Source organism: Salvia splendens, unplaced genomic scaffold (genome assembly GCF_004379255.2).
Source record: "Salvia splendens isolate huo1 unplaced genomic scaffold, SspV2 ctg1176, whole genome shotgun sequence".
NCBI lineage: Eukaryota > Viridiplantae > Streptophyta > Magnoliopsida > Lamiales > Lamiaceae > Salvia > Salvia splendens.
In genome coordinates, this window is record NW_024598729.1 from 11,271 (window position 1) to 24,282 (window position 13,012).

Consider the following 13,012-nt stretch of genomic DNA (forward strand, 5'->3'; position numbering starts at 1 on the left):
CCACTAACTTTTTTTTACCCACTTTCCTTTACAATAAATCAACACCAAGTTGGGGTTTCTGGAGTATGGGGCCGCATGTGGTGGAACCATTCACTATAAAAAGTTTACCCAAACACAGTTTAAGTCCGGAGCCTTTGTCCTAGTGGCAATGAGCTTAGACATCTTTGACAGAGGTCTCGAGTTCGACCCATCTCAGCAACAAAAATTTCCACTACGTTCAGAGGAGGGGAGTCTTGACTCGTCAATAGTTAGTGGAACTGAGTTTCCTCCAAAAAATTCCTCATACGCGTAGGGGCAAGCGGTAACCAATTCATATGTCCAGGTCGGAGGGGGTTTTCTGGAGTATGGGGCCACATGCGGTGGAACTAGTCACTATAAAAAGTTTACCCAAACACAGTTTGGTCCGGAGCCTTTGTCCTAGTGGCAATAAGCTTAGACATCTTTGACAGAGGTCTCGAGTTCGACCCCTCTCAGCAACAAAAATTTCCACTATATTCAGAGGAGGAGAGTCTTGACTCTCTCAGTCAATTGTTAGTGGAACTGAGTTTCCTCCAAAAAATTCGTCATACGCATAGGGGCAAGCGGTAACCAATCCGTAAGTCCAGGCCGGAGGGGGTTTCTAGAGTATGGGTCGCATGCGGTGGAATCAGTCACTATAAAAAGTTTACCCAAACACAGTTTTGTCCGGAGCCTTCGTCCTAGTGGCAATGAGCTTAGACATCTTTGACACATACCTTGAGTTCGACCCCTCTCAACAACAAAATTTTCCACTATGTTCAGAGGAGGGGAGTCTTGACTCTATCAGTCAATTGTTAGTGGAACGGAGTTTCCTCCAAAAAAATTCCTCATACGCGTAAGGGCAAGCGGTAACCAATCCGTAGGTCCAGGCCGGAGGGGGGTCCTAGAGTATGGGGCCGCATGCGGGGGAATCAGTCACTATAAAAAGTTTACCCAAACCCAGTTTCGCCCGCAGGGGCGTAGCGCAGTTGGCAACGGAGGGGCAGATCTTGCTGCAATGAGTCTGGATTCAAATCCCACTGATGTCATGTAGTTGCTTCCATCTCTCAGGCACAAATGTGAGGCCTTGGAAGATGAGGTTCTGGAAGCCAGGGGATTAAGGCCTCCACTTTAACGGGCTACTGTGTGCCCTGATTGAACCTCCTCACATGATGTCGGGCCAGAGTGTGGGGGTCGCCAAGGCGACGGAATCGCCTTTTTTGTTGCTATCAACACCAAGTCAAAGTGAGATTTAAATCCGTACATCTAAAACATCAAAACGTGTACAATGTCATAAAACAAATAATGGAAATGAACTATTGCATGAAATGAACAATACACCCGAAATCTTTGAACATCCAAACAACAAATCCCTTTGTATTCCTCCAAGCTCAGCACTTTTATTTCTACAATCTCAACAATTTGGTCTACAATAACCAAATTAATAAGAGCTGATTTTATATTACACATATTGAAAACAAATGCTATCTCTGCCCCGCATTAACTGTCACATTTACTTTTCTGCACTCATTTGAAAACAAATGCGTATATTTCTATACGCAAAGGGGGCGATCTATTTTCGACTCGACTCTAAGGGATGTTTAGGTTGTCCAGACGGTCAGGAGGGGGCGGCCGCGCCCTCCTGCTCCCCTCCCCCCATGATCCGCCACTTGGCACCTTAGAGTGCAACTTGTTGTGGGACCGGAACAACCAAGTACAACTATAAGTACAGCGCAGTATAGTCATCAAGAGACGATACTTCAACACCACAAACATTAACGGCACACACCCGAAGAAAGCCAAGAGCAACGTCGTCGCCACCCACCCGCGCTCGAAAAACAGCAAGCACGAGCAGAACAACGCCATCATCGCCACAATGGAGAAGAATAGCGTCGACACGCCCACCACCATCCAAATCGGCAGCGCTTTAAGAAAGTCGTCGTCAGAGTAGCGGGAAATGAGGATGGAGAGGAACATGAGCATCGAGGTGAGCGAGGAGAGCGTCGCCACCGCCTCCGACAGAGGGAAGATCACGAACATCCTCTCGTTCTTGAGGATTGGGATGCCGCTGTTGTTGTATCCGCCGGGGACCGTGAAAGCCGTTGTGAACACCACGGTCGCTATCAGCATCGTCACCATCATGCATGATTTCGCGGTTTGCTTCATGAATTTCTCCCCTTCCGCTCGTATGCCTTTGTGCTCGGCCACGAATAATTCGTGAGGCGTTTGCCCTTTCTTGTTCTTCTTGTGTCTGGATGCGGGACGTACGAGCTTCTCGACTCCTGAGAAGTTTTACATGTTATTTTTCTTTTAACACCGATGTGGGACAGTTATATGTTATTTTTCTAGTTTCAATTGCCAACACCTTGAACCACATAACTTCCCGTTGCATCTGCCAAGCTGCCCCGGGGATAGTGTCAAGCTGATTTTTGAGGTGCCAATTTTCCCGCCAAGTGCAGTATGTTGTTACCATCATTGTCTACATATGTTGCTAGCAAATCTTGGTACCGCCCAACTCATACATCAAGTTGAACACTTTTACGTAGCGACGCAAAACTGCAACATGAAATATGCTATGGCGGTCCATATTTACTTTGTATAGTAAATTATGGTCGTTATTGAATAGCTCCACTAAGAAGTCGTCGTTTCCTGATTCTGCCGCTATAAAAAATAATTCCGATGAATCTACCACTCTAACTCTTGTTGTTTCATTATTTTCCGACTCAGTATCTGTTGTTGACCCAGTAGAAGCTATTGTTTCCGCATGTGTTGACTCAGTAGCTTCTACTGTTACATTATTTATTGACTCAGTAGGAATGGCTACTTCAGTACGTGCTGACTCAGCATGAGCTGCTGCTTCAGCACGTACTGAATCAGTAACTCCGGCTCCTTCAGTATGTATTGCTGCTTCAATATCATCTCGTTCATATGATTCAATGGCATCCCACAAACAAGCAAATAATTTAGAGGCATCACGCTTTACATTCATGTCGTCGGTCTTTGACATCTTCGCGTAGCTCCGTACTAAAAATATTAGGTAACTAAGTCATGTAAAAAATTCGAAAAACAAAATAAATATTAGATTATAATTACATGATCACCTAGAAATGCAACTATGCCAATGTAACCTAAAAGTAAAAAAAGCAAGAAGATGCATGTTATTTAATCCAAAAATACTAACCATTTGTTATAATCTTGTCCCAAAATCCTTGGCTTTGTCACATGATAATGCTAATGGATTCCGAGCAAGCACTTGCAACGGTGTTACGCCATTGATGTCACTAGTCACAGCTAACGTTTTGTCTTCGCGCACAAGCTTTTCAGCCACATCTAATTGACACACATTATACAATATATATTAGAAAAAAGGAACTATCTATGATCGTCTTTCAAGATCATACACTTTGTTTAATCTATTGCCATATGTCAATCATCGAATAATACAATACTACATCTGTCCCGCAAAGTTTGTTACACTTTGATCCAACATGGATTATATGAAATGCAATAGAAATTAAGTGGGTTGAAAAGATTAGCGAAATGTGAATCATACTTTCATATTTATAATAAAATGCGAACGAAAATGGGTTAATGGAATATGAAGTGCAATTGCCAAAAATGATAAATGTGACAAACTTTCAGGGACGGGAGAGTATAAGATATTATACACCAGAATTGCATAATCGCCAATACCAATTGAGACGAGACAACCTTACCATATAGCTCGGAGTCGATTGCTGACAACAAGTTGCAACTTTTTGGCCTTTTCTAGCGGGGTCCACGATCCGATATTTGATTCAGGGTAGAGAACGTAAGCCATTTCACCAAACCCTTGCAATACAGCCATATAGAGTGGCCAAACTCCATTGTCACCCTTAATATTTGCCAAATTTGGGTATTTTTCCAACATTAATTTAGCAATTTGAACGTGGCCAGCTGCTGCAGCAAAGCATAGTGCAGTGCACCCTTTCTTGTTACGAGTTTTCACGTCTTCTTCTTCCATATTTAGCAATAAATTTTGGACGAAATATTCATGGCCCTCGACGGCAGCTATGTGCAATGCGATTTCACCTCCCTCTGTTATAGCGGTTCTGATCAAGTCTTCATTTCCGATCAAAAGCTCTCGAGCAGCTTTCCAGTTTTAATGCAGCTCGGTGTAGCGCCATGTCGGACCGCTGGCCTCTTTCGCCTACTCAAATGTTCGGGATTAAAAAATTTAGTGAAATGTAGATCTTATTTTATGTAGTATACGAATATATAAATAAGAATACCAAAGTGAAATCCATCATTTAATTGTGATTATCAAAATGAGAATAGCAAATATTTAACTATGAAGTTATTATATACTCTCTCTGCCCCGTCTCAAGTGAGGCGCACCTTGGGCACAAGAATTAAGAAAAATGATGTCTAGTGGGTTAAAGTAAAGTAGAGTAATGTGAAAAAAATAAAGAAAATAAAGTAAAAAAGAAAAAAAAAGTATATTAGTTTTGCCCAAAAAAAAAAGAAATACATCACTTTATTTAAAACGACTTAAAATGAAATGCGAACTACTTATAGTAGGATGGAGGAAATACTACAACGAGACCTTATATAAGTGAATCAACATAAAAAGGGAAAATAAATGACACATGAAAGTTAATTACTTTCTGAAGTCCGTTAAATTAAAATCCAGCCAAAAATATTCTTAAATCAAAATGCATTAATATAAGAATCTAATAAAATAAAATAAAATTATAAAAAGATCTAATAAAACAAAATGCATATAAGTATAAAAATTTAATAAAACAAAAATTTCTAGAAAAAACTAATAAGTTAGAATAAAATGTATACATAAATGATAAAACAATCTTCTAAAAAAGTTTCAGTTTGTTTATATATGCCTCCAAATTTGAACAACAATACTCCCACTGTTCTATTAATATATTTAATTTTTATTTTAATAACTCATTTTTTTAATAAAGTGATGTTCATTTTCCTCTAAATATACTTTATTTTTTTTCTATTTTTTTACTTGTTTAACTATGCATTAAAATTATATCATCTCAAATGTCTTAATGTTTATGGCTGGAGGAATTATTGAATATTATTGTCTGCTGACTCCAGTCTTCGCAACCAATAATTCATTTAGAAAACGTCAATTCATTGACAATATATGACATTGGAAAGATGTCGTCATACATAGGCTCATCATAGTCCACTATCTGACTATCTTTGTCTCTCTCAAAAATAATACTCATAGCATAATAGATGTCACACTTTCCTTTTTAGTTTGTCCCACAAAAGATGTCACATTTCTATTTTTGGAAAAGTTCTCTTTCACATTAATATAAAAATTATATTTTCCTCTTATTTCACACACAAAACAAAATCTCGTAAAATCTCGTACAGTCCCACAAGTGTGACATCTCTTGTGGGACGAATGGAGTAAGTAAATCATTGCCATTTCAAAATTAATTAATACTATTCCCTTCTCTCCATAGTTTGTACTCCACTAATACTTCTATTTGAGCTGTTCTATTATAATTGAATTATGTCCTATTTTGATAAATTTTAACGCATACTAATATAATCATGTTAATTAAATTCGTGTGCAAGTATATAGAAACTTACGACAAGGTGAAGAATAACCATTTTGATTCAGATCTGTCTCATGTTTTGAGAAAAAAATCCCCATGGAATATGAGCTTCCGATCTACACAAATACAAGGAAATATTAATTCACACACACACCTCAAATTAATTAATAATTAATGCTTCAAACCTATATGTTCAAGAAGAAAACAGAGAAATTACGTACCACCTTTGAAAAAGAGAGAGAATAAGTGTGTGTGTGAGAGAGACAGGTGTTAGAATTTGGGAAGAATGTTGAATGTTTATTATTGCATATATATAAGTGTGATCATAAGAGCATCCACAACCGTGCTCTTGCCAACGAGTACGGTTGTGGGCCCGGCCCCATTTTTTTTGTCGGCTCTTAGGCAAGTGCACAACACCCACAACCGTGCTCTTCAGCAAGGACGAGCACAAGGGCCCCACCATTCTATTATTCAATTTGAATAAAAACATTTCCACAAAATTAAAATGCATTAAAAATATCCGGAATAATATTACAAATTACAAATAAAATAAAAATTACATAATTAAATCCTAAAATTTAAAAAGTACGTAATTAAAATCCTAAAAATTAAAAATTACATAATTAAATTCATAAGTGACTTAATTTCGTCCAAATGGATGATGAATGTGTGTATTTATAGATGGTTTTGAGATTAAATTTTTTAAAAAAATTCAAAAAAACGGTAATAAAACGGCTATATTTTTTGGAATCCGATTTTTTTTTTAATTTTTGGTAATATTTTCGATTTTTAAAAAATGCCAACGGCCAATAGAAATATGCCACGTCGCCCTGCTCGCTGGCACGGACGTGCTCTTAGCTAAGAGCACGTCCGTGCCAGCGGCAAGAGCGCAGCGGCGGACAAGGACGGACGGAGAGCTTGTGCTGACAGTTGCAGATGCTCTAAAAGGAGCATATTCTGAAATATGCTGAAATATCTTTGTAATTTCCTACCTTTTGTCGACATTTTCCTTATTCCACAGCAAGTGGTAGCAAAAAGTAAGTGACCATTGAAATTTGAAAGATAAAATAGTAGGTACTAAGTACTTAATAAAAATTAATCTTGCGTTCATTGACTAAAAATAAATCTTGCGCACGTTAATTGACATAAATAAATTACATCAAGTTTTCTTGATTGTTTGGTCAAATTAATTACGGACTTCCATTTTTAAAATTTGAGAAAAAGTTGCGGATGTCCATGTAAATTTAAAGAGTATAAAACCAATTAGGACTTAGAAGCGAAAAGACTACTTTTGTTATCCAAATAGTAGTACAAAAGTAATTCACTTTTTAGATAATGAAGTTTCTTACCGAAAAAAATAATACTATAGAGAAGATAAAAGATGAATTTTATAAAGAATAAAGAAGATTGGAAGAAATAATGACATACCGGTAATGTCTTTTATTTTATTTTTTTAACTTACAAAATAATATTGTCCATATTGAATATGAAAAAAACAGAATGGAGATAACTCCGTCCGTTCAGTTCAGCTTTATTAAAGGCGTACATTTTCTGTTTTGTATTCGTTTTGAAAAAATAATAAATGATTAAAATGGAGAAAGAGAAAAAATAATGTAGAGAAAATAAAACGTCTTTATTAACATGGAACATGAAACATTTTTTTACGAGATTTGTGTAGTTTTTTTTGAGTTAATTGGAGAGAATAAAGTAAAAAAAAAAGTAGAATTCATATTGTTTTCATTTTAAAAAATGTGTCATTTTTAATAGGGTAACCTATCAAAGAAAATATTTTATTTTCAAATGGAACAAATACTTAAAAGATAATAGGCCACATTTTTCATGCAAATATTTATCACTCTAACTCCCACTACATGTCATGACTGCCAGTCTGCCAGCCTCTGTCTGGTCCACTACAACAATTATTCAACATGAAAGTCAAGAAAATTATGAGTAAAATAGTTTAGGAATTCAAATTCGACTCTTATTCGATTCTAATTTTACTAGGAACAATTATTAGAATTCAGTAGTTGGATTGAAAGGACAGTTTTAACTTTTAACCACCAACCACCACGGAAATAAAAGGCAAAGCACCTGATAAGATATATGCATGTATTAAATCATCTACTCATATACTTCTTTTGTCCCAATTTAGGAGTTTCGATTTATCATTTTTTAATTTTTTTAGTATTTCACTTTAGAAGTTCCAGTTAAAATAGTTGGATTGAAAGGACAGTTTTAACTTTTAACCACCACGGAAATAAAAGGTAAAGCACCTGACAAGACATAGGCATGTATTGAATCATCTACTCATATACTTCTTCTGTCCCACTGAGAGAGTCTCGATTTATCATTTTTTAATTTTTTAGTATTTCGCTTTAGAAGTTCCAATTAAAATATTCTATAAATAGTAGGTTTCATGTCCTATTAACTTTTTTTAATGAGAAATATCTTGTCAACAAGCTCACTTTTAAATTATGAAACAATTGACTAAGTATTACTCCTTTGCACTCATTCTAAGTTTACAATTTTCAATTTTGATTGGCAAACTTTAAAAATAAAAATTATCATTATCTCTATTTATTCTCTCACACTCATTTCATAAAATAAACTGCATAAAATTTCATGTCGATTTGAATACTCTACTTAAAGTGAGTCTAGGCAAATGTTGGGGATTTTAGACTATTATGGGTAGAGGTATTCAAGGTTTACGGTTCCGGCGAATAACCGTGAAATCGTAACCGACGGTTATTTTTCAAACCGGAACCTGAGAATTTTTCCGAACCGAAACGTCGATTTTAGAACCGTGGTTTGGTTCAGGTTCAAAAATTCACGAACCGAAACCATGCCGGAACCGCGAAAAACCACCGGAAAATCATGAAACCGCAAAAATCCTTTGAAAATCGACGGTTCGGAACCGTTAAAAACAGCCGTTCCGAACGAAACCGTAACCGCGAAACACCCTCGCGATTCGGTTATAGTTCGTCAATTTCTAAAATCGGAAGCTAGTTCCAAACCGACAGTTACGGTTCAGAACCGTGGGCACGCTCTAATTATTTATGGGTATGGCATTTAAAGATTACGTTTACTTATGGGGCAACATAAGTAAATTTTGATAACTAAAATTAAATATTAAATATGGCCATTTTATAAAGTAGACATTTGCTTGCAATAGTAATATCCGACATCGCATCTACCGAAATTTAGTCAAGCAGAAAGTAACTGTCAACCAATGGTGGTTACTACAATTAATATTTTCGAAAGTAAGTAGTTCTCCAAATATCAATAATGATTTTCATTTACTAATTAATAAAAAAAATGTACGAGTATTAAAAACTATGTTGCACTTTATTTTCGATAGTAATAATTTCTTTTTTCAAATATCAATAATGATATTCATTTAGTCTGATATTGTCATGGTGATTTAAATTCTCAATTTCCTAATAATAAAAAAAATGTAGGAGCATTAAAAACTATGTTAACTTATTGTCATATTTCGATATATGATTGGTGTCTATAATTAACCAATGCAATAATTTAATTTCTTTGAAAGGCTATCATATTTCGATATTTGATTTGAGTGTCCATAATTGAGCAACACATTTAATTTAATTTAATTTCTTTGGAGGCTGTATGTTCTAGAAATGTGCGGTTTCTACTTTTTCAATCAATACATATATGGACCATAGTAATATTATTGCCGACCAAGAGGCCAAGTTTTTCCACTGAGGAAGAAGAAAAATGAGACGATGACTTGAAGTAGAAAATATAGATTTGAGTTCTTGATTTTTTGGCCCCAAGAATTGTTGTGAAAGTGTTTTTCTATATAAGATGAGCAAAATATTCAAATCGTGTTAAATGGTGAAATAGAAATAAAAGCTAAAAATAAGATTGGGTTCATCATTAAAGTGGATTGGGTTCTTTCTAAGTTTTTAGATTCAGCCAATCTAGGCCCGCTTAGTAAGTGGGCTGGATCGGCCAAAAATATTTTTAATACTTTTTCTAATTTTTTTCATGTATTTTTAAATTTTTTATTAATGACAAAGTAATTATATTTAGAAAATTAAATTATTTACGGAATTCTATATCTTCACTTATAGTTGATATATTTACTGGATGATTTTTAATATATTATTATTTATTAAATAAATATTTACATTCAAATTTATCATTTTGCAATTATTTTTAATAAAATTCAAATGTGTGGTAATTGTAAAAAATTAAAATAATACAAATGTAAGGACAAATGTAAGAATTACTCCCTTCGTCCCACAATAATAGTCATGTTTTTCCATTTCCGTCTGTCCCACATTAAAAATCATATTTCACTTATATTACTATAAATGGTAAGTAGGTCACACATTCTACCAACTTATTCTACACACATTTTATTATAAAATTAATATATATAAGTGGGACTCTTATTCCATAACTTATTCAACCAAATTTCCTTTACATTTCTTAAAATCCATGCTCAAACCAAATAGGACTCCTATTATGGACGGAGGGAGTATTAAGTAGAATCAGTAGTTGTGGCTCTTATTTGGGCTTGACGTAGGCTGAGTTGTGCGTGGGCCTGGGCGGATTTCTGATGGTCTTGGGTCTGGGTTTGAAAATTGGACCAATTGGAGCCTACTTCAACCAATGATCCATGTCTATACCTATTTCGTTTCACTAATGGGTTGTGCTTGGGTCGGCCATACAAGGCTTGGGTCATGTTGGGCGAGGTCCGTTTGGCCCAGTTGACAACTCGACACGGCAGGCACCAAACACGAACCAAATTAATGCGACAATCAGCCCCTATGCGAATAATAAGAATGTGAAGCTAACATATATACCACTATTCATTATCTCAACACATCATATCTTTTTGAAGTCTATGATTATATCCAATTCCTAGCATCGCTCATGTTATCAGGAGTACTAATCTTTGACGAGAATAAGAAGTTTGGACATCAATCTCTAGTCTAATCAATTTCCATCAAGGCCTAATAAACAGATTCTGTTACACATGATTTTTCTAGTACAATTTTATCTATCTAAATGATTTTTGCAGCCTATATAACACATGAATTACAAATATTTCAAAGCAAACTAACGCATAACGGGCTTCCTTCATCAGCTATAACAAAGCCCAATTCAAGTGTAGAAAATGGCCCTTGATATTTTCAGCAATTTATAATGATTCATAATTTAAAGATCTAATGTCATCCATTCTCTATTCTCTTATATTTTTGGAATTTTAATATTTAGTAATTTTAATTAAGTCAAGTTTGGTTTGTTTGAAAGTCACTTGTAGACATGAAAGTGGGCTTTTTATAAATTTAGAGATAGCCCATTGGTACCTTTCTATGGTATTTGCCTATTTGGTACTCCTCCCTCCGTTCCTTATTAATTGAGGTGTTTCTTTTCAGCACGGATTTTAAGAGTAGTGTGTTAAATGGATGGTAAATAAAGTAAGAGTGATGAAAAGAGAATAAAATAAAAGAGAAAATTATTTTTTGCTAAAAATAAAATTGACTCAGTTATCTTGGAACTGGGGAAGTTTAAATTTTCTGACATTGCAAATAAGTTTATGGTTGTTTGGTTTTTTAGTTGAGGCTGATTTAATTAACTAGAAGTCATTATAAATTTGTATTGTATGAACAGTATACTATAGATTAGATATAAACGGGGTAAGAGAAAGTAAATGCATTGCTTTTTATTAATAATGAAAATCAATCACGGATAAAGGAAACAATTAAAACAAACCATCAAATTCGGTGGTCTAAATAGTACAACATATTCTTGTTTGCGCGCACACACACATGCACATACACATACACATACACAGAGAGATTTTTATTTGTACCAATGGCAGATCCATGTGTCAGTCCACGGTCCATCAACTGCGCCACCAGTCCAAACATGATACATATTTAATCACGAGATTTAATCTTGCCAACCGAACATCCCCTATGTATACTAGAAATGTAACAGGTTGTACGGTTGGAACAACCCCGTGCAGTGGTAGGTACAACGAAGTATAGACACCAACAGAGGAAATTCTAACACCATAAACATCATTGGCGCGCTCACCAAGAAGATCAAGAGCAGTGTCATGGCCGGCCACCCGTGCTCGAAAAACCGCAACCACGTGACGAATGCGACATCCATCGCCAAAATCGAGACGAAGAGCGATGACAAGCCAACCGCCAGACAAAGGGGCAGCTTTTTGAGGAAGTCCTCGTCGGAGTAACGAGACGTGAGTAATGACAAGAACATGAGCATCGAGGTGAGCAACGAGAACATCACCACCACTTCTGAAGCCGGAAACACCGTGATTATCCTATTGTTGCCGGGGACGGTGAATGCCGTCGTGAACACAACCGTGGCGACGAGCATGCACGATTTTGCGGTTTGCTTCATGAATTCCTCTGCTCTTTTCTTCAGCTCTTTGTGCTCAGATACGAATAATTCGTGAGGCGTTTTCCCTTCAGAATTTTTCTTGTTTACACTGTTGTGCCCAATAAATACTTCCTATGTCTCGCCATGATCGACTTTTGACATAAGATTTAAGAAAATGATGTTTAGAGAGTCATGTAAAAAGAGAAAAATATATGAGAGTAATTGTATTATATTTTCCTAAAAGATAAATGGCTCACTTCAGATCCCAAAAAAAAGTAGCTTATAATGGACAGGAGTACAGAAATGTAATGGAAAATCACATACCTTGAACCACAATACTTCTCGTTGCATTTGCATAGCGGCACCAGGGATGTTATCAAGTTGATTTTGAGGAGCCAATCTTCCCGCCAAATGCAAAATGTTGTTACCATCGTTGTCTATGTATGATGCAATCAAATCTTTGGTACCGCCCAACTCATACGTCAAGTTGAACACTTTGGGATAGCGATGCAAAACCGCAACGTGGAATATGCTATGTGAAGACTTGTTTACTTTGTATAGTAAGTTATGGTCGTTTTGAAATAATTCGACCAAGAAGTCATCGTTTCCCGATTCTGACTTGGAAGAATATATAGTTGCTTTTATGTCTTCTTCACATGATTCAATGTCTTCTTTACATGATTCAGCAGCATCCCACAAACGATCCATTAACGTATAGGCATCACACTTTGCATTCTTTGACTTCTTCCTGTAGGATAGTACTATACATATAGTGGATTTGAACTATTGTGAGAACTTAGATTTGTAACACCAAATAAATGATGTGTTGATTTACCAAAACATAAAATTGACATGAACTATATCAAATTCTTGTGGTTCAATGGGTCGGTTTTGCTCGGCTAAAAGTCGAGTTGGCCCGATGGACACAAGCTGACCCGAAACATAACACACTTAGGGCGTGGTCTAGCTAGATCCAACCTGCATTTGGGTCTACTTAGGCTACATCAAAATATATTCTCTTCGTCTCATCAATTTTTTTTTTAATTCTACTCGTA

At 35.9% G+C, this 13,012-nt stretch overlaps 1 protein-coding gene, 1 long non-coding RNA gene and 1 pseudogene across 2 annotated transcripts; all 3 read right to left on the minus strand.

The window, feature by feature from the left end:
• Window positions 1-1,472: 1,472 nt before the first annotated feature.
• On the minus strand, window positions 1,473-2,686 carry LOC121788899 (annotated as a pseudogene).
• A 1,455-nt stretch (window positions 2,687-4,141) lies between these two features.
• On the minus strand, window positions 4,142-5,838 carry LOC121788900. The gene is made up of 3 exons (XR_006047950.1): window positions 5,795-5,838; window positions 5,608-5,689; window positions 4,142-4,186 (listed from the first exon to the last, which is right to left on the minus strand). It is a non-coding gene; the product is annotated as an uncharacterized LOC121788900 (long non-coding RNA).
• A 5,696-nt stretch (window positions 5,839-11,534) lies between these two features.
• Window positions 11,535-12,665, minus strand: LOC121788902. The gene is made up of 2 exons (XM_042187497.1): window positions 12,282-12,665; window positions 11,535-12,089 (listed from the first exon to the last, which is right to left on the minus strand). Exons 1-2 carry the CDS (start codon window positions 12,663-12,665, stop codon window positions 11,535-11,537), a joined length of 939 nt encoding a protein of 312 aa, XP_042043431.1.
• Between the last annotated feature and the right edge of the window lie 347 nt (window positions 12,666-13,012).

Coding starts and splice junctions, on each gene's coding strand:
- LOC121788902 (XM_042187497.1), bottom strand. CDS start 12,665: ATGGATCGTTTGTGGGATGCTGCTGAATCATGTAAAGAAGACATTGAA. Junction 12,090..12,281: donor GAGAAGTATTGTGGTTCAAG/GTATGTGATTTT, acceptor GGCGAGACATAG/GAAGTATTTATTGGGCACAA.